Below are 26202 nucleotides of genomic sequence, written 5' to 3' on the forward strand. Positions count from 1 at the left end.
AGTACTGGCTGGAAATTGTTGCAGGTCTGAGGACGCAGAGCAGATTATGGAGCGCGGGAGAAAGAGGTGTGGAAATCAAGGTGAAAACTTTTCATAGTCCTCGTCCGGGGCGGGGCCGGAGCTAGGTCCGGAAATGGGGCCGAACCACCACGCGCGGACTTGTACTAAGAGCAGAACCCTGAGTCGTGGGGCCCTGTTCGTCTAGTCTCTGCGGCACCATCCGCTGCAAATGTACGATTTAAAGTTGCGGGATATTTGGCCATGTTTCAAGGCCCCTAGAGACGGTCCGTTTGTCTAAACCAAGGGAAACGTACGTCACCGAACGCGCGCGGAACAAGTTGCTGCTTTGGCCGAGACATGACTTACGCGCCCGACACCATGAGAGTCTCACGAGTCGTCAACTATGCAGGTTTGCAACTTATGGTTAATAAGGTGGTGTTGCGCTTGATGTCGCGGTAATCAAGGATGAAAATAACGTTTGGAGACATAAGAAAATCCATTTTCGAGTATGTTGTAGCTATACACACTGGCAAACCACCTGGTCTGCCCCTTTTTCATCCTAGTGTCATCAGACCTCCGCCGCCAAAGCCATATCAATACATGCAGTATGATGAACATCAGATACCGCTTCCATTACCACATGCTCCACGTGATCGCCTCTAGTGACCACCTCCTCTCGCCCTCTTGGCGCCACCTGCTCCCCCGGCTTCCGAATCTCCTCTCGGCCTCTTGTTTCCAGGCTGGAAGTCATTAGCACCAGGGTTCATCGCGGAAGCATGTCCGCCTCTAGCACCGCCACGTCCACCACGAGCACCTCCGCCTCTCTCGGCTCCTCCACTCGACACTCTATTGCCAGCAGCGTAAGCACCTCCACGGCCACGGGCAGTTGCGCCTCCACGTTGTCCAGGCATGGGAATGCCGGTGCTGCGTGTGGCCGGCTGATTCTGCGTCGCAGGCTGCTGGGCTTGGCCTTGTTGTCCTGGTGCTTGGGCAGCTTGGGCAAAGGGGTTAGCCTGGCCCTGGCCTGACTGAGCAAAAGGATTCGGCTGAGCAGCGTTGGTGCCAGCGAACGGATTGCCCGCAGCATTTGCTGCTTGTTTGTTATCCGAAGGAGCGGGGATCTGTCGCTTGACTTGGGGAATGCCACTCGATGGCTGAGGGATGCCGCTGCCAGGCTGAGGAATGGCGCTGGGTGGTTGAGCAGCAGGTTGTGCCTGGTTGGTCGCGGCCGGCGGTGCTTGAACTATGTTAGAACCATGAACATGTTGAGAACTGACAGTAGAGAACTTACCACTTGCGTTTGCAGCGCCTTGTGCCGGCGCTGCGGCAGCGGACGGTGCCGAAATTGAGGGGCGAGGCTGCGCGTTGGCGGCAGGCTTCGCGGGGGTGGGTTGTGCGGGAGCTGGTTTGGCAGCCTTCGCCTCCTCCCAGACTTCGCCAACGGGTCTCTGAGGAGTCTGGGTAGCAGCGGTAGAGACAACCTCGATCTTGGCGTTGGCGCCACGAAGTTGGTTGTCCTTCATATTGATTTGCAATGCCGACTTCTTCTGCGCCAGCATCTGGCCCTCCTCGCGAGCGTCCTTGATCCGTTGCTCGAACTCGACCTTCAAAGTCGTCTCCGTCTCACTCTTGACCTTGGCAGTTTGCTCTTCAAGCTTCTTACGCAGATTGGAAGACATGATGCTCCGCACCGTCGGGTTGGTGGACAGAAACTTTCGGATCTCAGCATCAGGCAGCTGTGAAAGATCTGTTGTGCCGCCAGGAGTGCTTGTAATTGGTGTTGTCGGAACGGCATCGGGATCGTGCTGCTGCTTGATAGGGGTAGCAGCAACGGCGGGCTGCTCTTCTGAAGGCTTGGTCGGGGCGGCGCTGGCATTCTCGGCCTTCCAGATAATCTTCTCCTGCTCCAATTTGGTCTTGAACTCCGCATCCAGCTTCTCGCGTGACTGGCGCAGCTTCTCGTTCAAGGCGTTGCGCATCTTGTCCGATCGCTCCTTGATGGTCTGTTGGATATTTTCCTCCAGCTCCTGTGCCTTGCGCTCGGCTTCCGCGGCCTTGGCCTCCGCCGCAGCGATCTTCTCCTCCAAGACCTTGCGCTGCTCGTCAGTCAGGCCACCTGCACCGTTCGTGGTAGCCGCTTCTGCCGGGGCAGCTTGGACAGCGTCAGCCGCAGCTGGGGGTTGTGACTGAGCAGCTTCCTGTGCAGTCTGGACGGTCTGGTCCCTCTCGGCGACAACTGTCTGGAGTTGCGCGCGAAGGTTCTCGAGCTCCTGCTCGGCGCTTGCCTTCTGCGCAGAGACCGCATCGAGCTGGGTGCGGATCTCCGTAAGCTGTTGCTCAAGCTGGGCAACAACCTCAGTAGACACAGATGCGGACGGATCAGACGCAGGCTGGGGGGCAGCAGCGGGTGGCTGAGCGGTCTGGCCATTCGCCTGAGCTTCTTGTTGCAACTTCTGCACCTGCTGCTGGAAGTTCTGAATCTGTTGCTCAAACTCGGTGCGCTGCTGGGTCGTGGCCTGCAGGTTCTGCCTCGTGGTCTCTAGCTCGGTGTTTGCGGAGGACAATTGTTGCAAGAGCTGCTCCTTCTCGGCGATGGCGGCATCCTTCTCGGCAATGGCCTCGTTCTTGGCGGTAAGTGCCTCGTTCCTCTCGCCGGTGATCTTTCTCGAGCGTTCCTTGAATTGTTCTGTCATGCGCTGGCGAGTGTTCTGCCAGCCCGCCTTCTCCGTCTCCAGCAGCTGCTTCGCCTCCTCAAGCTCAGTTCGTAGAGGGCCCTCGCCTTCCTTGAGAGCATCACGCTCAGCCTGGAGATCAGCGATGGTTTGCTTGAGTTGCTCCATTTCAGCAGGATCGACGCGGCCATACTTCGTAAGAATGCCCTCAGTGCGCTTCTGCCATCTGTCGCGGTCCTCCTGAACTTGCTTAATCTCCTCCTCGAGGAAGCCCTTTTGCGTCTGAAGCTCCTCGATGCGGGCCTCGAGAGGCTGGACCTTGCCCTCAAGCTCCTCGATCTTGGTGTTCTTCTCCGCGATTTGAGCGCGTGCCTGGGCTAGCTCGTTACGCAGGGTGGCGCTGCTCTCACGATAAAGGTTGAGTTCGTTCAGCTTCTCCATGAGGTCTTTGTGGGCAATGGACGCCTGCCCGCTCTCGGACTGGGAACGACGCTCTTGGTCGAGCTTCAAGCGAGCTTCGTCCAGTTGAGACTGAGAATACTCGAGCTGTTGCTGCAGGCGCTTCGCCTCCTGCACCTTCAGATCGTATTGTACTTCAAGAATCTCCTTTTCGCGTCTAAGGTAGTTGTTGAGCTCGCGAAGGCCGTCGGCAGCACTGTCGTTGCCACCCTCGGTGTCCCCGTTGGTGTCGTCCGTAGAGGCGGTCCTGCTTTGCTTCAAGTCCGAGAATTGTTTGGTGATGCTCTCGAGCTGCTCGTGTAGAAGCTTATTCTGAGCGTTCACATCATCGCGGCGGGCCTTGATCTCAGCCATCTCTTGCTCCAATCGCTGGCGACGCTCCTCCCAAGATCCTTCGCTCTGGGTGAGGGCAACCTTAGCAGATTCGGCCTCGGCCTTGAGGGTAGCAGTCTGGCTCTTCAGCTTGTTGTACTCTGTCCGAAGCTGCTGAACCAGCTTGGCTGCCTCGGCGTGCTTGACCAGTTCCTGTTCGTAGTCTTGCTGGGCCTTGGCGGTGATCTCGGACTGAGCACGAAGATCCTGTTGGTGGAACTTGGCTGCCTCAGAGTGGCGCTCGGATTCCTCCTTCAAGCGCTTGATCTCGTCATCCAAAATCGTCTTCTCATCTTCGTACTTGCGGGCCACCTCAGCCTGGGAGTCGCGCAGGTGAGAGAGCTCCTTGTTGGAATTAGCCAGCTCGGAAGAAAGATCTTCAACGCGCTGCTCCAACTCCTTGATCTTGGCGTCCTTGCCAGACAGGGTCGACTCCATCTCCTCTCTGAACTGGTCATGCGAGGCAGTAAATTCGGACAAGGCTTCCTCATTCTGCTCACTGAGCTGCTTGTACGACTCAGCCTGCTCCTTGGCGGTCTCAAGGTGGGCCTTGGCCATGTCAAGCTCCCTCTTGAGGTCAGAGACCTCATTGATGAGCTCGCGAACCTCGGCCTCATTCTCCTCATTTGTCGGTGCAGGCGGCGCCATGGTGCCGGGTCGAGGTGTGGGTCGTGGCGCAAGTCTGCCAGCGCGCTCCTCGGCACTGCGAAGCTCGATGGTGAGCTCGTCAACACGAGCCTGGAGATGATCCCGGCTGGTCTTAATGGCGACGTGCTCCTCGCGGATCTGGCTGAGGCTGGTGGATAGCTCGTCAATCCGCTTCTGCGCCTCGCGAGCATCAAACTCCTTTCGTAGCTGCAATTTCTTGCCCTCCTCCATCTCGTCGGACAACTTCCTCTTGGTGTCGTTGAGCTCTTGCTCGAGGCTGTCGATCTTGGTCTGGGTCTTTCGTCTATACTCGGATTCGGTGATGTCGCGTTCATTCTGCATTGACTGTTGAGTAGCCAGCAGGTTGTTGAGGCGTGTCTTTTCTTGGACAAGATTCTCGTTGTCCTGGTTGAGGCGATCCTGAATATCCTTCCACAACTTCTTCTCTGCCTTGAGATTAGCGGCCTCGTTGCGAATGCTCTCCAGCAAGCCCTTGGCGTCGACCAGCTCTTCAGCAACCTGTTGCGTCCGGATCTCCTGCTTGATAGAGTCCTCGGACAGGGACTGATTGCGCTTCTGAAGCTCCTTGTTCTCGCTCTGCAGAGCAACAAAGTTGGAGTGAAGCATCTCGTATCGCTCGGAAGCCAGAGTAATTTGGCTGGAAATCTTGGCGACCTCGCCCTGCAGGCTGTTCTTCTCGCTCGAGAGTCTATCAATCTGTTCTCTGAGAGATCGTCGAACAGACTCCTCGTCGTTACGATAAGTATCAAATTCCACTTGCAGAGCACGGAGAGCAGCAGATGGGGACACGCCGTCGCCATCTTCCGTCTCGATGCTAGCGAGCGGCAGGCGTTGACCGTCCTCAGAGCCACCCAAGATAGAGGCGAGCTCCCCGGCGGACGCCTTTTGTTGAAGCAAACGGCGGAACATGTCACGCTCGGCCTTGAAGCTTTCCATTGTCGTTCTCAGTGACTTCGTCTCGTTGATCATGCTGGCGAGTTCCTGTTGCAGACGCTCAACAGCCTGGTGGTCCTCGACCGCCTGGTTCTTGGCGGCCACGGCTTCCTCGCTCTCCATCTGCTCGGCAAGCTCGCGGGTAACGCGAAGCAGTTCCTGGTTCTTGGCTTGAAGCTCCTGGATGTCCTTGAAGACGACGAACTTTTGCGTGATGAACTGGTGGGTGTCGGACATGTCGGAGAGCGCGCCCTCGGTGATCTCGCCTCGGGAGAGCTGCTCGAGGCGGACAGTCTCCTCGCGCGTCAGCTGGTCAAGACCCTTCTCGCGGGCGTGCATGTTGAAGACCAGCATCTGGATCTGGGTGCTGAGATCGCGGACTTGAGTGCGGAGGATCTTGGACTCAGCTTGGGCGTTTGCCAGCGCACTCTCTGCCTTCCTGGCGCTCTTCTTAGCGGCATCGCGCTCCTCGAAGCTGGTCTGAGATAGCTCAGACATGTGGGTGATCTCGGCTCTCAGTGAGTCGGCCTCATTCTGCAGTTCCTCGATCTCGGGGGACTTGGCCTCCAACAGCGCAATCATGTTGTCGAGCTCTTCGGCAAGCTGCTGGTTCCGGCGCTTCTCTCCGGCCAACTGGCCCTTGACCTTGTATAAATCTTCGATGGCTTGGGTGGCGGTAATCGCAGACCTGGCACGGGCAGAGCCAGGTGTTGCGAAGGGCGAAGCAGGGCGGCCGAGCAGCGAACCGTTCATGCGAGGAGTCTGAGGAGCGGGGGAGCCGGGAGGAGGGCCTTGCTCCATTCGGGCGTGGACCTGATCAAGTTCGCCTTCGAGCTGCGTGATCCTTTCTTCAAGCTCGCGGCACGTCTCCTTCTCCCTCTCAAGTTCCTGCTGAATCCTTCGAATCTCGTTGGAATGTTTCTCCTTCAAAGACTCCTTCTCACCCTCGAGGGTCTGCACGCGCTTCTTGTGGCTGTCGGCAAGCTGGTTTGTCATCTCGACGACACGCTGTTTGTTCTCCAGCTCGTGCTTGTAGCTTTCTTCGCTGCGTGCAAAGGCCTCCTGCTGCTGTTGAACCTTGGTCAGAGCCTCCTCGGCCTTGGCCTGGGCGGCATCGAGACGGTCTCGCAGTTGCTGCTCGCTTCGCTTGAGGGCCTCGATGTTCGACTTGGCATCCTCGTTCTGACGCTGCAGCTCGGCGATTCGGGCTCCCTTTTCGCGGCGGTACTTCAAGGCCTCGTCGCTCTTGGTCTTGAGCTCGGTCTCGAACCATTCGCTGTTGCGTCGCGCAAGGTCGAGCTGTTGCTGGAGGGATTCTTCGCGGTACTTGGCGCTGCTTACCGCTGCCTGCGCGCTCTGGACCTGTTGTTGGAGAGATGTGATTTCCTTGTTCAGCTGTACGTTCTTTTGGTGCTGCTTCGCAAGCTCCTCGGAGAGCTCAGAGTCGCGGGCATTGCGCGACTCCAGCAGAGCCATATTTGCGCGGTTAGAAGATTGAAGGGACTCGATGCGGTCGCGGAGGGTCGTGATTTCGGAATCGTAGTCGGAACCACGGGACTTGAGGGATTGGAGCTCATTCTCGACCGTTTGTCGTTTCGTCTCTGTGAATCATGGGGTCAGCAAGATGGGAAGATACTAACGAGTGGGAACGGAAGGCAGGCACAAACCTTCCTCCTTGAGCTTCTGGCGAACTTCCTCCACGTCCTTCAAAGCCTTGTCGGCGGTCGCCTTGAAACTCTGACATTTCGACTCGGCACTGTGGTTCGCGCTCTCAAGCTCGATGTCGACCTGCAGTTTTTGCGCATACAGCTCATCGTACTCGCGAGCCTTAGAGATGACGGCCTCCAGAAGGCTTGCGACGAGCTCGGGGGTAGGTTCGGTTGTGACGGTCGACACAGTCGACTCAGGCAAGCCGAGGTGGCCAGCTACGTAGCCGACGTCCACCGCCGCTGCCATTATGATTTTTTCTCAGATTCTGCTTCTCGACATCGAACGGAAATCGTGGCAAGGGAGGGATAGAATCGAGAAAGTCGAGTGGCGGTGATGGCGTCGCGTGTTGGCACCCCGCCTGTCGAAAGGTGTCTTGCACAGGGGAAGGCTCGAAATAGTACAATAACAAAGGAAATAAAGAGTCGAAGCCGTGTCTTCAGACGGCAGTCACCCAAACGCCGCGTTTGGTGATCGAGACGTCGTTGAAGGGGTGATGGGCGACGAAAAGTTGGGGTGATTGTAAGCGACGACAGGAGACGACAATCGCAAGATTTTGGCCAGGCGCGACCGATGTTTTCTTGGGTTGGGCGGCCTGAGCACCTGGACAGGATGCAAGGCTGCTCTGTCCACCTGGAGAAGCTGCATCCAGCAACGGGGTGACAGCGAAGGCGCTTTTTGGGCCAATCAAAGCGCACAGAGCTTGGAGCTGCCTGGCTCACCGACAATCACCCGGATGACTCAGCCATAGCTGTGGCCGTCGGTGGGTCCAATGAAGTCAGAGCTGCTGACCGAGGACCCTGTCGGTGAAGTCGGTGAGAATTCTCGGTGAGGTGGCGTTCATCAGCTGGGAGAAGGACACACGATGAACTATGCGTGAAAGTCCCCTTCTAACCAATCAAACTTGACAAAACTTGTCTGACGGCTTTTATGTGACCCTAGAATGAGATTTAGCTATCAAAAGAGTGCATCGGCGCGGTTGCGTTAGCAGTATGAATTATTTGTTATTTCATTGTATCATGTCTAATTCAAGTATTGCTGTAGTAGAACTGCCGCCAGGTCAACTACAACATCAGTATCCCACAACCTGAATGAACGCCCACATATCTTCCTGTCATGTTCAAGTGTTTCATTATCCATTATTTACCAATTTTCGGAAGCCTAACATCTCTCTAATCCTTATGCCCATGTCAGCTACCGTCTCTGATGGCCGGAATCCAGCTCAGAATACCCCGGCGTCGGCCCCGAGTGCCATCCAATTCCCTGAAGCTCCGCTCTCTGCTGACCCGGTACCTGATAGCTCGCCTGCTGTGCCCCGAACGCCTGATGAATCGGCTGGCCGTGCGCCTCTACCGGCATAGTCTGCCCCTGAGGCTGCGCGTAACCGCCAACCTGCAGCTCAGGCGGCAACGGCAAACTCTGTCCATACTGGTTCCCGTAGCCTCCATGAGACTGCAGCTCAGGGGGCATATACTGTCCGCCGGGCTGCAGCTGCCCGTTGGTATTCGCCGGCATCTCAGGCACAGGGGGCGTGTGGCCTTGACCAGGCAGCTCCGCCCCCACCGGCGACTGTCCAAACCCACCGCCACCGTACGCCGACGCCGGCGAGATGGTATCTGGCCGCGGGGAGCTTACTTGAGAAACGGTCATCGAGGGGCTCTTGGGTGGTAGCTCGGTAAGCATGGTGCCCCCCAGCTCCGGCTTTCCAGTCGCGTCCGGCGGGCCAATGGTCGAAGCCAGAGGCAGCTTGGTCTTCTTCCTGCGGCGGTAGATGAGGAATGCCACGAGGCCGGCGATGCTAAGCGCTCCGACAAGCGCGATAACGCCGCCAATGATGATCCCGATACCCGGGCGGCTCGAGCTGGTTCCCGTGCCGCCGGATGTGCCGTCAGAAGTGGCGGTGCCCGTGGGCTGGGCGCCCGAAGTCCCTGATCCCGTACCCGTCTTCGCAGTGGGGTAAGTTTGAGCAACTGCATTGGTTAGCCCATCAAAAACACAAAAGCGTTGGGAATAGGTTCCTACTTGACTCGGCCACCGTCGCGACCACCGCCCCCTTGGCCGCACTACAGTAGTAATCCAGCACACCCAACGCCGACGAGATATCCGCCGACGCGGTCGAGGTACAGTACCACTTGACATCCGACGTCAACGTGTTGCTAACGATAGCCGTTACGCCGTCCTTAAGACACATACACGAGGCCAGTGCCTTCGGGCCGCTCGGGCAGAGGTCCCTTGAGATAGAGTACATCGCGTCCGACATGCCCGACTGCGCGCAGGGCACCAGCGAGCTGTACTGCGAGAGCGCGGTGATGTAGTACGTCATGTCGCCGGGCGGCGGCGTCGGCGTCGGGAAGGCGGTGGTGCCCTTGTTCATGGCGCAGTAGGCGTCGTAGAAGTCGCCGGCGGACGTGACGTCGGCCGCGTTGGAGCACGAGTACCGGACGAGCGACGCGATGGAGCGGCTCACGCGCGCCGAGTTGTCGTTCTTTGCGCAGATGCAGGGCGCCATCAGGCTGGCTGGCTCGGGGCACAGGGACGTCTGAAGATGGATGTCAGGTCTGCGTCTGTTATACCATCACGGAGGCGGAGCTTACCATCGAGCTGATGGCGTATGATACACCAGACTGGGCGCACGGCGCCATGTTGGAGAAAGCGGGGACGTCAGTCGCATATTGCGTGACAATGTTCGTTGTCGGCGTCGCGAAGGTGATTAACGAGTCGGGATTGCAGTACTGGCTGATGACGGCGGCGACACTGGTCTGGTCGTCTGAAGCTGACGAGCCGCAGCTGTAGCTAACGGTCTTGGAGATGGAGGAGGTGATGGCGGCCAGGTTGTTGTTTTTCGTGCAAATGCATGACTGCAGATCTGTTGGAGCTTCGCCGCAGGCCGAGTATGTCTGAGAGAAGATGTTGTATGAGATGGCCGTCTGGGCGCATGGTGCCTAGTATTGTCAGCTTCCGGGATTTGAGGGCATCTCCAATCAGACCGAGGGATCCGATGCAAACCAAAACTTACCAGTAACGTGTAGATGGACAGGTCTGTCACATAGACAATGTTGGCAGCCGCTGCCACACCGCTGATGTACAGAGACAACAAAGACGGTATCAATATCCGAGCCATTCTCAAAATCAAAGGACCATGCAAAGGCCCGAAATAATGGAACGACGAAGACGCCGGGACAATAGTGACAGAGAGGGCCCTCAAAGAGGATGTCTAAGAGAAGAGAACACAGCAATCTCCCCTCCTGGGGAAGAAGAACATAGGCGCGGGGAAAGCATAAAGCTCGAATTCGCATCAAGCCACATCCTATTCCGCACCCCCTGGACGAGTTAGTTCCGCATCGCGGAGTGGCAGATTTGGTGGTTTGACGGGCGATCACTCCATGAGGCACACTTTACCCCTGTCACGATAGCGCCAAAGCAGCCCGCGCCCCCCCTGCCAGCTGAAAAGCAGCCAAGGGCGACCTCAACGTGATCTGATCCCGCGAATGACGGAGTCAGGTTGAACGATTCTGCCTGGGACGAACTCCACTCGCGGCACCAGAGCGACTTAACTCATCTGAGGACGAAGAACCGAGGTGGTTCGGCAACACGGAGCATGCTGGAGCATCTGGAGACTGGCACCCATCATCCCGAGCGAACGTCTCGCAATCACACCGTCGACCGTTGGAGATAGGAGACACGATAACGGCGTCTCCACGCGATTTTCAGCTGAAGCGGCATGGCGTCGCGCAATCAAAGACGACCCTTGCTGGCCAGAGAGCGGCTAGTGTTGGCACACATGGCAATGCGATTTGGAGAGGCTGCTAGGCTGCGTCAAGCAGGATGCGCTTGATGATTCCGATACCGCAGTTGGCAGTATCCTTTCGGCATGACTCCGAGAACTCCTCCAAGTTGACTCACGAAACCTAGATACGGATACGCTTCTTGCGCTTGCTGTGGGGTTCTTGTTCACGTTGACGGTTGACGATGATGGGTCGCGCGAAATTGAGTCGGGCGCCAGCGAACGCCACAAACAGGGACCTGCAGCAGTTCAAACGTGAGCGCCCAAGGCCATTGGTCGAGCAAGGACGAAGTGCCCGACAAAAATATGTCCGGCTGTCTTTGGCGTGCAGCGTCAAATTGCTGGCAGGGCGACTTAGCGTGAGGTTGAAAGAAGCAGTGCTCCATCTGCCATGCGGCCTACCTCCGTGCCTGAATGGACTTTGAGTGCTGACAGGGGGCCAAAGAAACATGGATTCAGTGTTGGAGGAGGGATTCAGAGACATGGAGTCGGCGATGGAAGGGATTGCCCTTGGCAGATGAGGGATGACATAAGCCAACCTAATGGACTCGGCCGAACGGAGCGGATCATCAGCACGGACCTCACACCACGCCTTAGGTAATTAGATCGGCCAGACTGCTTAGGTAAGGCAATCTTCAATCAAGCGCACATGCAATGAAGAGAGACGCCACGCAAATCTCACCTCGCTTTAAGCATGGCACCTCTTGGGCCAGCCGCGTCGATGCTGCACAATATACCGATGTCGCCAAGGTGATCTTCCAAAGTTTATCGTGTGGGATCTACGCCCTGTGGTATCATTCAATCTTGTCAACTACTTCTTAAACTCCGACTTTTCGCCGCCATCACAAGCCTCACCGGTTCTTATCTTGTTCCTCATCCCGCCTGATGATGCCTTCAAAGTCGCCTGGTAACCTCAGGCATCACGCCGTAAATCTCCCTCCATAACCACCCGCCATATCTCCAAAAGAACTCGTCAATCGCAAAGATAGGCGCCTCGATATGCTGTCCCTTTTTGCGCCAGGCGTACAAGCGCACGTACGCTTACACGTCGGGCATGTGCCTTGATTCAGCTTAACGAGGGATGTAGGAACGTCGCTGTTGCTACTGTCTTGCTCGTCTGCTGGAGCCGACTCGATCATGTCGGACTTCGTCGCCAACCTCGGCACTGCCCTCCGTTCCTCGTGTTGGATAGAGCCTTCTCTCTTCCTCTTGTGGGCATCAGTCCCCGTGAAGAGATCACCCGGTGACCTTTCTATCACGGCCATCTTTTCCTCTGAGGCGGCTTTCTCCCGAGCGGCTTTCTCCAGGGCGTCTTTGATAAGCACCTGTTTGGCCAGCTCCTGCCAGAGGCCCAGGCCTATTGCGTCGTGAATAACGGGTGCCTTGACCAGCTTGAGACACTCCCGCCACCCATCTTTCTGTTCCAGACGACCAATCTCCATCATTCGGTTCATTGTGACATCGCAGGTGATCTTGACGTGGCCGTTCTCGCACTCGGTCTCCCAGGTTCCCATGACGAAATTTTTGATAAGTCCCACGGCCTCTTGGACGGACTCGCGTCTTGCCTGCTCAACTTCGACCACTGTCTTTACTATTTCATCGAGATCTTGTTCTTTGAGCTCTAGTTGTTTGAGCTCTAGGCGCTCCTGCCTGCGAATTTTGGCTTTGGGGTCACAGCTGCTGGACCGGGACCCCTTCCTGGATGTGTTTCCCGAAGAATCTTGCGTTACAGGAGAGGTATCTTGCGTTGTCTCCACGGAGGAGGTTATGTTCTTTACGCTGGGCTCCGTGATAGTGTCAGACGATTCGAGGGAAGACTCGCTGGTGATGGATCTGGTGGAACTGATGGAGGTGGAGTCGCTAGATTCGCTGCTGATGGAATCGTTGGATCTTCGGCTTTCTTGATATTGATGTTGGGTCTCGTTGATTGAGGCATCGAGCACTTCCCCAGTTGTTTGGATGTTATCAGGGGAAAAGCAGCCTCCGGCTACATCAAGAGGTTTGGCCGTCGTGATCGCCGAAACCGCTTGCTTCAGGAAGGGTGTCTGGAGAGTGGCCATTTTCGAGATGGGAACAAAAATTCTGGTAGAGATGCTTGGTGAGGAGGACTGCTGTTGAAAACACCGCTGTCTGATCAACTAATTGGGAATCCAGTGATTGAGGGAGATCTCGAGGCTTTAAGAAATTTCAGCTGTTCACGTCGTGACCGGCGATGTTGTCAATTTGGGGAAAGAGAAGAAAATTCAAAAACCTTGAGACTTTGCAGTCCGTAGATAGTAGGTTCAATGACGCAACGGGCGGGGTCTCGAACAAGTCGACTGTAGCGACAAGGCGTTCCGCATTCGTCAAGTGTAAACACAAACCACACATATCCGAACTGGTCTGCAGCTACCACTGGTAATTTCAACTGCTCGTTTTCAGGGTCTTCGGCCTCGAGAAAAATGACTGACGTTTCTGTCTGTGCGGATACCAAAAGTTCTAATACTCAAACGCTTGGGTTCCGAGGAAAATGTTTTGTAGTTTTCGAGTATCAACGCGAATACTGTTGCCTTACCAGCTCTGAACTTGTGAAAGGCCGTAAAATCAATAAAGCTACACGTGACGATTTAACATCTGATAATCTGGCGCCTTGAAATCATAACTCTGTCAATCGTATATTCGACCAATAGGCGTCGAATACCGAAGGCAATCCAGATGTTTAAGGTTGACGGGCCTCGACGGGCCTCATCAGGGTGCAGTTCGTACGGTTGGGCGTCCCGTCCCGTCCGTTCTTCCACCGGCACTGCGGATTCTGGGGTCGATGGGGTTGTGGCGCAGAGACCCAGGCTCTCGGCCGGTCAGCTTCCACAATCATCTCGGTGGGGGTCGGTCAACGCTCGGTCAAGGTTCGGTCAGCTGCGACTTCACCTCATCATCACCAGATCGCAATCTGTCACCGAGACAACACAGGGCACACCGTATCCGCAACAAACAACACTTTCATCTTGGGCGAAAGAAGTGGGTCTCCTGCAGCTCTCTCAAACAACATGGGCAGCCTTTGATGTGACCTCGCAAGTGTTCTTTGATCGCTTTGAAGTTTGAAGCGGAGCTGCCTGTGACTTCCGCCTGCCAGCTCTTTAGTTTCCATTGAGCTACCTTACAGTGCTGAGGTCCTGCAAATAGCGCAGATGGTATGCAAATGCAGCCCCAAGCTGCTCCAAAGCCTCCTGAAGAGGCTCTGGGGCTTGCAATGCCGAAGCCCAGAGGATGCTAGGTACTTACGGTTCGCATCCGCTACCCTGAACAATCCCATTGTTAAATTTTTCAAGTGAAAGAAAGAAGCAATACTGTCTCCTTTCTATTAAATGGGTGTTGAAAAACAACAATGGACCTCCTTGAAAGGCGTTGGTTCCTGATGCTGGCTACCTTTGGTTATGATACGTGCCATTGTTAGCCTTCGTCATCGCCCATATAACTACGTAGATTCCCAGGTAGAATTGGAAATGCAAATTGAAAGGGCTGTAATCGTCAATCGACACTTGAAATTCCTGCAGACTTGTACATCTGAAGATATCCGGCCCTGGAGTCCGGACTCAGCCTCACTTCTTCGAGACGGCGACGACTTCCCCTTTTCGACCCAAATCAGAACCCTTTCGCAGACAAGAGCATTTTTGAAACTTCAATACCACTGTATCTCTTGTAGAGCAAGCTGGGAAAACACTGGTAAATATTTCCCGTTGCACTCTTCCACCCGCTGCCTTCGCACCTTCCCCTAACGTGGCAGGCGCGCCCTCCGCATCCCAGGCACACGCGCCTTCCCACCCGACCTCGACCTGCCTTGACCTGCCTCGCCTCCCTCCCACCACCCACCTGCCCTTCCCATCCCGCCCAAAAAAAAAAAAAACAGTCTCAACTTCTTCCACTCTCCAGAAATCCCAACTCTTCACGGATTCTTCCCATTTTCACTTTCAACACTCCACACACGCATTTTACCACCCCAACATCAACCACCTCACTTTTATCAATTCCCCATCGCCTGAACACATTCAGATCACCCAGAGAAGCGTCCAAAATGGACGAGGGAAAGCTTCCCGACCCATGGCCTCTGGTCACCAAGGGCTTCCTCGCCCTCTCCGTGGTCATGTGGCTCGTCACAGCTATTCCGTACGCCTACGATTTCCTCTCACACCTCGTCGTCAAGTACTTCTGGGAGATTCTCATGGTCTTTCTGCTTTTGCACATCATCCCTTCCCTCGCCTTCTTCTTTGTTCAAGTTCTGAACCCTGTTCTCCGTCGCCTCACCCCGTCCCTGTCCTGTTCGCCCGAGACAGCCGCCAATATCCAACAGGCAGCGTACAACTACAGCATGCTCGCCATCATTCCTCTTTTCCAGCAACTTCTCGATGACTTGTTCAAGATACAGAAAGCTTTGGTTTCGGGTCTCGTCACTATCACGGATCACCACACAGTTTTGGGCAAACTTTGCGCCTTCTCCATCGTCATCCAGGACACCTTTCGCGCCCTTTGCGGCAAGAAGCCTGTCGATATTCTGGATGAAAGCGACCGCACTTATTACAAGAAGCGCATCGATGAGTTGACAGAAAATTACCGCGACACGAGGACCGAAAGGAACCAGTGGAAAAGCAGAAGCGAGAAGTGGAAATCCAACTGTAAGGCCTTGGAAGCAAAATTGGACCAACAGTGCGATCGCAATGGCGTGCTGGTGTCGCTTCAAACCAACGAGAGGAACGAGTGGGACACGCGTGAAGAAGCGCTGTTCGCAGAGATCGAGGAACTACAGGAGAAGGTCCATAACAAAGTTCAGTCTTGGAAGGTCCAGAAGACCATTCTGGATTTAGAGAGAAAGGTTGTCGAACAACAGAAACAACTCGAACAATGCAAGCCCGAGTCGAAGGCCATTCAGACGATCAAAGACCAGCTTCAGGACAAGGACAACCAGATCAAGGCTTTGGAGAAGCAAATTGAGGATAGACAAGACCTCCACGAGTGGAACACCAAGCTCATCGCCAATTACGAAGGTCAAGTGCGCGATTTGCAGAATAAGCTCAGAGACGAGGCCAGGAGGCTTGGTCTCAAGGCTAGCGAGCATTGGTCAGAAGCTGAAATGTGGAAGAAGAGTCACGACAAGCAAGCAAAGAAGGCCGAGTCCTTGAAGAAGGAGGTTGAGAAGCTTGAGGGAATGATCGGTAAGGACCAAAAAGCCGAAAACGACAACATGGCAGCAAGCAACAGACTGCTTAGAGAAACGAACAAAAACCTGCGGAATATCATCAAACCTCTGAACATCCCTGCGGAGCTTCTCGATGTTATCCACAAGCCCGAAACCCCGAACAAGGTCCAGGCCACACTGGCAAAGCGCACCGAGGACGAGTACACAAGGAGGATGAAGCTTGAGAAAGATCTTCTACAAGACCAACTTCGAGTTGACAGGGAGGAATTTGAAAAAGAGAAGAATGAGATGCGCGTGGAATACGACGATTGGCATAAAGACAAGGCGATCACCGAGAAGGATTTATTTGACAAGTTGCAGGCGGTCGATGAGCAAAAGAACACGCTTGCGGCTCGCGAGAACAACGCACAGCAAACAATTGCCGCCAAGGACGCAGAGATACACAGACTCAAGGAACAAGCCGCATATGATGATAGCAAGGTCGCAAAAATCCGAAACTCGTACGACAAGAAGAGTCAGGAGCTTGCAACGAAGAGCCAGGAGCTTGAGGAACTGAAGAAGGCCCGCACCAACGTCGGTACCGACATCAACCAGCAAGTCCAACGGTTGTCGGCGGCTTTGTCGCAGGAAAAGCAGAAGAACGCCAAGCTTGGCAACGACCTCACTCAAGACCGGGAAGCGATTGAGACTGAGAAGCGCCAGGTCCAACAAGATCGGGGAGCGATTGAGACTGAGAAGCGCCAGGTCCAGCAAGATCGGGGAGCTATTGAGAATGAGAAGCGCCAGGTCCAGCAAGATCGAGATAAGCTCGAGAAGGCCACCGCATCTGCGGAGCAAGACTTCAACAACAAGAAGCAAGAAATCGCCCAGCGTGAGCAGGAAGTTCTTCAAAAACAGGCAGAAGTGCAGGCTCAGGCGGACCAGCTGGGCAAATCGGCCACTCAGAACCAGTCCCTGGCAGATGTGGAGGGCCGCGAACAGCAGCTTGCGCAGTGGACTCAAAGATTGCACCAGCAGGAGGCCCAGAATACGGCCGATCACCAACAAATTACCCAACATCAGCAAGAGATTACCCAAAAGCAACACGAGATTGCCCAACAGCAACAGGCGATTGTCCAAGAGAGGCAGGCCATGGCAGAGCAAGTACAACAGCAAGTACAACAGCAAGTACAACAGCAAGTACAACAGCAGGTACAACAGCAGTTACAACAACAAGTGGAGCAACTGGTACAGCAGCAGATGCAGCAGCTCGAGGAAGAGCTTGAAGAGCGGCAACAAGCCGTCGCCATCGAGAGAGAGGAATTTGATAAGGAGCGAGAGAGATTGCGAAAGGGTTACCAAGCCGCCAATGACAAGCTCAACGAGGAGAAGAGACAATTGCAGAACGGCGGACACGACTCGTCGGAAATGAACAAGAAGATGGCCGAGATGATCAAGAGTCACACCACGCAGTACGAGGAGATGGAGCGTCTCTTGCATGCCAAGACCATGAAGGAGGCGAACTTCATGAAGGAGCGCAAGAAGCTAGAGGGGGACATGGCAAGAACCCAAAGGGATTGTGACAGACTCCGAGCTGAGAACCGGCACCTGAGAGGCAAGACAGCTGGCGACGCGGCCTCTAAGACAGGCTCAAACAGCAGCAATACCGCTCAGAACCCGTCGCAACCAGCTAACAACTGGGCTGTTCCCGTGACGATTGCTCTTCCAGGCCCTGCCACCCCCAACGCTTCGAGCAGCAACACGACTGCCCAGGACCACTCGGAGCCGGCCAAGAACTGGATCGTTCCCGCAAACAATGCCATTCAAGGACCAGTCGCTGCCACCCCTGGTGGTGAGGCCGCGACAGCTCAAGCATCATCTGCCAGAAAGTCATCTTTCGGTTCCCTGTTTGGATCATCTCCCGCCCAAGGACCTGCGCCCTCATCCGCGCCGGACACCACTGGGGATGTGTCCATGGAGAATGCTGAGCCGGAGAATGAAACAATGGCAGACCTCTTTGGCGAAGAATTCGAGAAGGAGGTGGACCGCGAGCTGGATGCAATGAAGGGAGAGGAGGAGCAAAAGAAGTGGAAGAAGATGATCGAGACGGAAACCCTGAGGAGAGAAGAGGCGTGCAAGAAGATGCTCCAAAGTTCCGCGTTCACCCTCAACGTCCCCATCAACACATCCGCTGGGCAAGCGACCGCAGAGACGCAGCCCACCTCGTTCTTCCAGAATCTTGCACCTCCTCCAGACCGAAAGATCGCGCAGCCTCGGGGCCAAACACCCGCAAAGCAACAGACCGAAGAGACGCAGCCCAACCCACTCTTCGCAGCTTTTCCGGAAAGAAAGATTGCGAAGCCTCGTCGCCGAATCACTCAGGAGCCTGCTCCGCCACCGCCAACGCCTCCTACTCCGAAATTCGGGAACAAGAAGGTCCGCCACCCTCGTCATGCGCAAAAGGCTCCCAAGAAGCTCCCCAACGGCGAAGCCCCGAAGGGCCCCAGCTAGGAACCGGGGTCCCCGTCCACCAAGACGGATCAGCCTATGGAAGGGGTGGAGGAGCCCAGCGAGCCACAGACTACTACCGCCGAGTCCGCGCGCCCCAAGACTGCTCGCAAGCAGCCGGTCACCAGCAACCCGGATCGACCCAAGACCGCGCGGAAGGCGCCAGTCAAGAGACCAACGCAGTGGAATCTCGACGTCGAAATCGAAGACGGTGAACCGCCCCTCCTCATGGTCTACCATGCCGACGAGACCCCCGAAGAATGCGCGAGGAAGTTCCTGGACGACAACGAGCTGCCCCTCGCGTTTCTCGAACAGCTAATGAACTTCATTAAGAAAAATGTCAACCACGAAGAACCCGAGCCCGAGCCCGTCCCGAAGGACAGGAAGATTAAAACCCCCCGCCGCCGCGTGGCAGACCGCAATTTCATGGACAAAGAGTCCCTTACCCCCGACCGCGAACCGTGGGTTCGATCAGATCCCGTCGCGCAGGCTTCAAACCAAGCGCCTGCGACTCCCCGCCACCCCCCGCCCAAGAGAGCTGTACCGCAAGAGGACGCCGGGGCATACCTTCACCGACTGCGAGAGCTTGCGGCCGGAGGAGCATACACCGTCCGTCCAACCTTCCAATCACGGTCCCCGAAGCCCTTCACCGACCCGTTCCCCAAGGAGGGCGACCCGGAGTTCGGAAAGCACCCCGACGCGGATTACCTGCCCCCGGGCAGCAACGACACGGAAGACGAAGACTCCGATCAGGAGATGCAAGAGGAAGACTCGCACGAAGAGTCAGAGTTCAACATGAACTGGTACAGCAATATCAATGGCCCGAATGCCGATGATGAAGGCGATAGCCAAGAGGCTCACAGCCCGGATGCCCACGGACCAGATCTCTTTGGCCCCAACGGAATAGATTTCGACGTGGCAAAGGACTTCGAAATTGACGATAATGGCATGTTCGACCTCAAATACAAATAGGGTACACGAGAGAGGGGATGATGTTGGATTACGACACTGAGATTGGTTTGCGACGTTTGTTTGGTTTTGATGGCTTTTTCTTGCTTTTCGCCGATGGTAGGCACAGGTTTTGTTTGCAATGTTCGCGCCCGAGGAAAGGGCTTGGTCTAGGTCAGAGATGGTCAACTAAAATTGGCGTGGAAGGTTAGGAAGGATATGGACCCAGACCGAATGAATACAATGATGCTTCGATAAAATCGTGCCCGTGATCGCGAGTGGTGACATGATGTGTGAAGCTGCCGGTGCTGACGTCAAAAATGTGCATCAAATGCTCCAAAGTTCCATTCACATCCATTAAGGTAACTAAAAGTCCTCGATATCAAGCCCATCAACCCTGCCCAGGAAATCCCCGCCTCCACCCCTCAACAACTCATCCACATCCACGCCGCCCGCCGTCAGATACTTTTCGCTCACGCCCGCATTCACCCTCTTGGCCAACAGCTCCCTCAGCTGCGCCCTCATCGCCCCCATCTCCGCCTTGGTCAGCCCCTGGTTCTCCTTCAGCTTCTTCTTCCGCTGGCTGCCGCGGCCGCCCCAGGAGCCCGCCTTCTCGAGCTCCTCCGAGTCGTACTCGACGCCCAGCTCCTCCGCGGCCGCACGCGCCCAGTCGTCTTCCTTGTTGCCCTTCTCCTTGGCCAGCGTCGCGTCCGCCAGCTTCTTGGCCAGGTCCACGCGCGGCTTGAGCTTCGAAGCGACGCGCCGGTCGATGTCGATCGTGCGCATGAGGTACTTCTTCTTGCTCGCCTGCTCGGCGTGCACCTTGGCGGCTAGGCGGCGCGTCGGCACGACTTCCTCCGGCCCGCAGAGGATGATGCTCAGACCTGTTCGCTCTGCGCGTGCGGTACGTCCGGAGCGGTGGACGTACATGTCTGCTGCGCGGGGGACGTGGTAGTGCACGACCTGGTCGATGCCCGGGATGTCGAGACCGCGCGCGGCGACGTCGGTGGCGATGAGGACTGATGTCGTGCCCTCCTTCGTGGCTGTGAAGCGTTCGACGGAGCGGAGACGTGCCTTTTGCGGCATTTGCGAGTGTAGAGCTAGCGCGTTGAGGTTGAGGTTCTGGAGGAAGGGCGTAAGGCGGCGGACGGCGGAGATGGAGTTTGTGAAGACGAGGGTGCGTCGGTTCGGGTTGAGGAGGAGGACGGTGTAGAGGTAGAGATCCTTCTCCATGGCGCCGCACTCGATGAGGCCTTCCTTCAGGCCGGCGGCCATTTGCGCGACGGGGTTGACATCGATGAGCTTGGGCTTTTCTTCGCGGAAGTTGAGGCGCTTGAGGAGGTACTCCATCGATTCCTCTTCTGACATGAGACCCCATTTGCCCTTGCCTGCGAGCTTTTGTTGCAGGCCCTTGTGGAAGGTGGCAGAGAAGACGAGGGTCTGGCGCGGGGTGAGGTTTTGTTTGTCTTCGTCTTCGTCGAGGGCCTCGCGGTCGAGGGCGTCGAGGATCTCGCCTGCCTCCTTGAAGTGGCCGTCGCTGAGCAGCCTGTCGGCCTCGTCGACTACGAGGTAGCGGATCTTCTTGAAGCCGGACAACAGTTCAGTGCTGGAGCTGATGACCTCCCAGAGACGGCCGGGTGTACCAATGACGATGTCGGCCTTGGCGAGCTGGCGCTGCTGCTTAAAGACGGAGAGACCACCAGTGACGGAGCAGACGAAGGGGGCGTTGGTGAGGCCTGCGCAGAGGTTCTTGATGTGGTTTGTGATTTGGTGCGCGAGTTCTCTCGTCGGCGAGAGAATCAGGGCGGTAGGGGCGTGCTCGGTGTCCTTCTCGCCGTCCTTGGCGTCAAACCTCTCGATCCAGTCCTCGACGATGGGAATCGAGAACGCGAGCGTCTTACCGGAACCAGTGGACGCCTTTCCGATGACGTCGTGGCCGGCGAGGATCTCAGGTATGGAGGACTTTTGGATGTTTGACGGCTTTGTGAACTTGAGCTTCGCGATGGCGGATACGATGGCTGGGGAGAGGCCCAGGTCGATCCATTGGCTCATGTCGAGGTCTTCTTCGGCTTCCTCTGCGGCCTCGAGGGCGGTGAAGACGTTGCTCTCAAGCTTGGCGTCCTCAGGCTTCGGCTGTGTCTTCTTCTGCTTCTGCTTCTTCTCCTTCTTCTTTGTACCCTCGGGGGCATCGGCTTTCGGTTCGGCGGCGGGCTCGTCTGTTGAGTCGGTAGGCTTCTTGTTATCCTTTGCTTTTTGCTCCTTCTTGGCCTTCTCTTTCTTGGATTTCTTTGTCTCCTTTTGTACTTCCTCCTTCTCGGTGGTCGGCGCAGTAACAGGCTCAGAGTCGCTGAAGCCTTCGAACTCGTCTTGGTCCATCTCGTCGGCGGTGGGAAGAGCAGTAACCTTTGGGGTGGTCAGCCGTGATTGGGATTGCTTCCAAGGGGGACGAATACTTACAAACTCGACTTGGTCGCCCTTCTTGACGATATCGACGCCCTCAATCACCTCCAAGCCGTAGAAACCCTCCGCATCGTCGAACATCTCGGGCACGTCGACCTTCTTCCATGGCAGCTTGCTGACGGCGACACTGCGCTTCTTGGGAGCGGTCTTGACGATGCCGGACTTTTGGCGCTTCTGGGGTGCCTGGCTTGCATTGGAAGGCTGCTGCTTTCTCTTCTGCTTCTTGAGTTGGTCCATGGCGGCAGCGGTTGTTGTGGTGGTTGTCCTCGTCGATGAATGTTCGGACTGGAAATGCCCCGCGGAAATTCTGCAGCAAATTTCCAGAAGCATTCGCGCCCAGCGACCGCTACCAAAGCTCAGTGCTTCTGCCAGAAAATTTTAGCGGACCCGGAACATACTTCGCCCGAGCAGGTCGCCTGTGTGGAGCTGCATGACGCACCGACCACAGCTTAATTCAGCCCTACGGCCGCCGTCACCGCTGCAGCAAATTTTTTGCCGCTGGAACTGGACCCCTCCAAAAATCTACCCCTCCATCTCGCTGTGTCTGCCGATTGAAGCATCCCCCACCAAATCGTACATCAGCCACGTCAACACCAACACCTCGTCATCATGGGCAAATCTTCCAAGGATAAGCGCGATGCTTACTACCGTCTCGCCAAGGAGCAAGGCTGGCGTGCACGCAGTGCATTCAAGCTGCTGCAGCTGGACGAAGGTGACTCACTCTGCCCCGCCATGCATGAAGTTCGCGTGCTGATGCGTTCGTAGAGTTTGACCTGTTCGCCAACGTGACGAGAGTCGTTGACCTGTGTGCCGCCCCTGGAAGTTGGTCTCAAGTTCTGTCTCGTGTCCTCATCAAGGGCGAGAAGTTTGGTCGTTCAGCTTGGCAGGATCGCGAAGCCAAGTTCCGCCAGGAGATGCTCGGCGTCTTCCCCTCTACCTCTGACTCTGAGGCTCCTGAGAAGGCTGAGGCAGATGCTCAAGAGCCTCAGCCCAGGAAAGACGTCAAGATTGTGTCCATCGATCTCCAGCCCATCAGCCCTCTGCCCGGCATCATCACCCTGCGCGCAGACATTACCCATCCTGCCACCGTTCCCCTGCTCCTCAAGGCTCTTGACTCCGACTACGATGCCACCACCAAGACCAAGCAGGCCTCCAGCCCCGTCGACCTCGTCATCAGCGACGGTGCCCCCGACGTCACTGGTCTCCACGATCTCGACATCTACGTCCAATCTCAGCTCCTCTTCGCCGCGCTCAACCTCGCCCTCTGCGTGCTGAAGCCCGGCGGCAAGTTCGTCGCCAAGATCTTCCGCGGCCGCAACGTCGACCTTCTCTACGCGCAGCTCAAGGTCTTCTTCGAGACAGTCATCGTGGCGAAGCCCAGGTCCTCTCGCGCGAGCAGTGTCGAGGCCTTCATCGTGTGCATCAACTTCCAGCCCCCTGCCGGCTTCCAAGCTAGCCTGGAGAACCCGCTCGGCGTGGGACACGAGTTGCCCAAGATGGTTGAGGAGAGAACAGCCCAACTTCCTGTTGTCGCTGATGCGCTTATGCAGAACCCTCTCACTGGCAACTGGGACACTCCCCTCACCGCTTCCGCGACCAAGGGTGAAGACGAGATTATCGAGGTCGAAGCCTACGATGAGACGGACGAGACCACCGACCACGAGAAGCACATCAGATGGATTGCACCCTTCATCGCATGCGGCGACCTTTCAGCATTCGACTCAGATGCTTCCTATCAACTGCCCGAAGACCACGTCTCTCTCGACCCCGTCCAGCCTCCTACCGCGCCCCCTTACAAGCGTGCCATCGAACTGAGGAAGGCCGCCGGCGGAGCCTACGGCAAGACCTCCGTCAAGGTATAAGCCATAAAACCGCGACAAGACCACTCCAATGGTCTCAATAGTCGTCCTCATCCGACGGCCCGTCCGGCATCGCGGGCCCGCGCTTCTCCAGCAGATACAGCTTTCCGTCATGCGACGCCCCCCATTCCGTCGTCCCCAGCGTTTTCTCATACAACTTGCTCGCCTGCGGCGACGATGTCAGGAGGAGGAACCGTCGCAGGTCAGGCCACTCGTTCAGGACCTCGTTCAAGCACTCCATCAACCACGGCGCAAGACCCTTCCCCTGGTGCGCCTGCAGCACGTACACGTCGGATAGATACGCCAAGCTCACGTAATCCGTGACGACCCTCGCGAGACCGACCAGCTCTGGCCCCTTCTTCCCTGCGCGGTGTGAGCATTCATTCATACAACGATGAGGCGTACGGACCTGCAATCTCGGAAGTGGACTGGGGAAGCTTGTACACGCCCAGACACAGCGAATTATCAATCATCCGCCGCAACACGCCCTCATCCACGCGCTTCGCCCACCACAGCAACTCCGAGTCGAAGGCGTCATTGATGGCATCCAGCTGGAGGAGCGAGCGATCGGTGGAGATGAGGTAGTCGTCCTTGTACCACTGCTTCGTGGGCATCTGGTTCGGCATCGTGTCTGGTACTGTGAGATTTCTCCTTTGCTGCCCAGGGCGGTGTTCAGTGGCGGCGCAAGGGAGGACGGAGATGTAGTTGAAAAATACCTGAAACCTTGTCGGCGCAGCGCCCGGTCCGTAGACGTACGCAAAACTCTAGACGAGGCTTAAATAAACGCCAGAAAGACAACGGGAGGATCGAGCGTTGTGTCCGAAAACGTCATTTCTCGCCGCCCGGGTTGGGGTCTGTGAGGTTCCCATCCTGCCGGGGTGAACTCTATGTTTGTGTCTCCTCTTTTGCCGGGCATGCTTGCTATACCGCTCTTGGTAAGGTTGGTCCGGATGGGGAGATTCGGTCCCGTGCCGATCGTCGCCACGCGGGGGAATGTGGGGTTGAGCTCCGGGCGCTGAACGTGGTCTTGTCTTGGAGGATTCTCACGATAATTATCCGAGCATGAAGATTCGACCATATGTATTGGAAGGAGACCGCATCTTTCGTGTACATCTTTCCAGCTCATGCGCTGGAGTCAATAAGGCTACCCATACCCAGCAGGCAGCCAACTTGATAGATGGTTGCTGCCTTAGGCCCCACCACAGAAGGCGAAGCTGCGGTACCCTCATGGGCAACGTCCGTTTCTGGATCTGTCACCAACAAGCATCCGGCCAGATGGTCGAGGGGTGGTTGTGCGATGACTAGCTGGCGTTGACGTTCCGCCGTGAGTCAGAGTACGCACCGTTCGATCCTCGATAGCGCCACTGTTGGACCATTCTTTTTTTTGTTTTTGGTCTCAAAAGTCTGACGGTTTTGTTTTTCTTCCGTCCACTTTGTCGTTTTAACAAACAACAACAACAGCAGAGAGAATGATGATGATGGAGACGACGGATGAAGAAAGCAGATCCCGCAAAATCCAACGAAGAAGAGTACTGAAACTACAGACTGACTTGATTGCGCAACATGCAACTTTCCTCCTCGTTCTCCGCGTTGTCGTGTTGAGTAGAGTGAGCTGCCCGGCTGCCTGTCCTCTGTCGAGTTTGACTGACACGCACGACAAGACGCTTTATCTTCAAAACAAGGAAGGAGCGGGAACAAGGCTCCCTCCTTCAAATTTTCCTTCCGCCTTCTAGCCTGAATCTCTTCCAGGTTGAGCTTCTCACCCACAAACAAGTAAAAAGACTCTGGCATCAACCAGAAGCAGCCTGTCTTTGCTCACTAGCCTTGCTTTCAGCTTGCTTCAATCGAAAGAAATGTGAGTTTGTTCCCACCCAATTTTCACCCCATACTTGCTGACATTGCCGGAACCAGAGCCTCGACCTCCATTCTTCGATGGAGCAAGTCCATCGAATCCTTGCCGAGCTCTCCGGCGAAAGCCGCGATATAGCCTTGCGCCGTGCTCTCGAGGAAACCGCCCGCGACCACGTCATCGGCCTTCTTATGCATGAAGATTACGACCGCGTTACCCAGTGGTACACCCACGACGTTACAATGGTGCTGGGACTGGATACCACACTCGACGGGGAGATTCTCAAGGGCCACGATGAGGTCATTCAGCACTTTACCAACCTCCAGGAGCAGACTGACATCGTCGTTGTCCCCGTCCTTGTTATCGCCGATCGCGGCCGAATAACCGCGTATACCGAGACGTATTACAGGTGGCTGGGCAAGGACGACAAGGAAGACGGCGAAATGTTCGTCGAGGAGCCTGTCGAAGCGCCCTTTGTGGGCTGGCCGGCGGTTGTTTTCGGCGATGTTCTCAAGGTACGCGAGGTGGTCGTGTTTGACCTCAATGAGCAGCACATGAAGGTCAAGCGCGTGGAATGGCGTCAGTTGGGAATGGAACACCTTGGAGACGCCAGCGTCGACGCTCTTGCATTGCAGAGTGAGAAGCTCAAGGTTCGTATTCAAGGGGATGTATGATGGACTGAGGCCGGACTGGAAGGAACCTGTCATGAATTGCATGGAATTGGGGTACACGCTTACTGCCTCAAAAAGAGCAGAAATGGCATACGGAGAGTGGATGGCTTATACGGAAATCCCCTGCAGACGTCTGCCCATTATACTTAACAACCTGCCCTC

General features: G+C 56.0%; 9 protein-coding genes across 9 annotated transcripts; 4 read left to right on the top strand and 5 right to left on the bottom strand.

The window, feature by feature from the left end:
* Nucleotides 1–659: 659 nt before the first annotated feature.
* On the bottom strand, nucleotides 660–7061 carry CGCS363_v002094 (Protein MLP1-like protein; the record flags this gene model as incomplete). Its single annotated transcript, XM_036633943.1, has 3 exons — nucleotides 660–1237; nucleotides 1292–6706; nucleotides 6773–7061. The coding sequence occupies 3 exons, from the start codon at nucleotides 7059–7061 to the stop codon at nucleotides 660–662; spliced, it is 6282 nt and encodes a 2093-aa protein (XP_036500547.1).
* A 945-nt stretch (nucleotides 7062–8006) lies between these two features.
* CGCS363_v002095 (uncharacterized protein) lies at nucleotides 8007–9933 on the bottom strand (the record flags this gene model as incomplete). The annotated part of the gene is made up of 4 exons (XM_036633944.1): nucleotides 8007–8782; nucleotides 8835–9351; nucleotides 9407–9754; nucleotides 9829–9933. 4 exons carry the CDS (start codon nucleotides 9931–9933, stop codon nucleotides 8007–8009), a joined length of 1746 nt encoding a protein of 581 aa, XP_036500546.1.
* Nucleotides 9934–11516: 1583 nt separating this feature from the next.
* Nucleotides 11517–12656, bottom strand: CGCS363_v002096 (uncharacterized protein; the record flags this gene model as incomplete). Its single annotated transcript, XM_036633945.1, has 1 exon — nucleotides 11517–12656. One exon carries the CDS (start codon nucleotides 12654–12656, stop codon nucleotides 11517–11519), a length of 1140 nt encoding a protein of 379 aa, XP_036500545.1.
* Nucleotides 12657–14647: 1991 nt separating this feature from the next.
* CGCS363_v002097 (uncharacterized protein) lies at nucleotides 14648–18256 on the top strand (the record flags this gene model as incomplete). Its single annotated transcript, XM_036633946.1, has 1 exon — nucleotides 14648–18256. One exon carries the CDS (start codon nucleotides 14648–14650, stop codon nucleotides 18254–18256), a length of 3609 nt encoding a protein of 1202 aa, XP_036500544.1.
* A 36-nt stretch (nucleotides 18257–18292) lies between these two features.
* Nucleotides 18293–19225, top strand: lub1-1 (Ubiquitin homeostasis protein lub1; the record flags this gene model as incomplete). The annotated part of the gene is made up of 1 exon (XM_036633947.1): nucleotides 18293–19225. The coding sequence occupies one exon, from the start codon at nucleotides 18293–18295 to the stop codon at nucleotides 19223–19225; it is 933 nt and encodes a 310-aa protein (XP_036500553.1).
* A 342-nt stretch (nucleotides 19226–19567) lies between these two features.
* Nucleotides 19568–21898, bottom strand: MAK5 (ATP-dependent RNA helicase MAK5; the record flags this gene model as incomplete). Its single annotated transcript, XM_036633948.1, has 2 exons — nucleotides 19568–21604; nucleotides 21659–21898. The coding sequence occupies 2 exons, from the start codon at nucleotides 21896–21898 to the stop codon at nucleotides 19568–19570; spliced, it is 2277 nt and encodes a 758-aa protein (XP_036500552.1).
* Nucleotides 21899–22270: 372 nt separating this feature from the next.
* On the top strand, nucleotides 22271–23523 carry CGCS363_v002100 (putative tRNA (cytidine(32)/guanosine(34)-2'-O)-methyltransferase; the record flags this gene model as incomplete). The annotated part of the gene is made up of 2 exons (XM_036633949.1): nucleotides 22271–22373; nucleotides 22427–23523. 2 exons carry the CDS (start codon nucleotides 22271–22273, stop codon nucleotides 23521–23523), a joined length of 1200 nt encoding a protein of 399 aa, XP_036499458.1.
* Nucleotides 23524–23557: 34 nt separating this feature from the next.
* CGCS363_v002101 (uncharacterized protein) lies at nucleotides 23558–24146 on the bottom strand (the record flags this gene model as incomplete). Its single annotated transcript, XM_036633950.1, has 2 exons — nucleotides 23558–23883; nucleotides 23930–24146. The coding sequence occupies 2 exons, from the start codon at nucleotides 24144–24146 to the stop codon at nucleotides 23558–23560; spliced, it is 543 nt and encodes a 180-aa protein (XP_036499457.1).
* Nucleotides 24147–25452: 1306 nt separating this feature from the next.
* CGCS363_v002102 (uncharacterized protein) lies at nucleotides 25453–26043 on the top strand (the record flags this gene model as incomplete). Its single annotated transcript, XM_036633951.1, has 1 exon — nucleotides 25453–26043. The coding sequence occupies one exon, from the start codon at nucleotides 25453–25455 to the stop codon at nucleotides 26041–26043; it is 591 nt and encodes a 196-aa protein (XP_036499460.1).
* Nucleotides 26044–26202: the final 159 nt, after the last annotated feature.

Source organism: Colletotrichum siamense, assembly GCF_013390195.1.
Source record: "Colletotrichum siamense strain Cg363 chromosome Unknown KSG_Cg363_contig02, whole genome shotgun sequence".
Lineage (NCBI taxonomy): Eukaryota > Fungi > Ascomycota > Sordariomycetes > Glomerellales > Glomerellaceae > Colletotrichum > Colletotrichum siamense.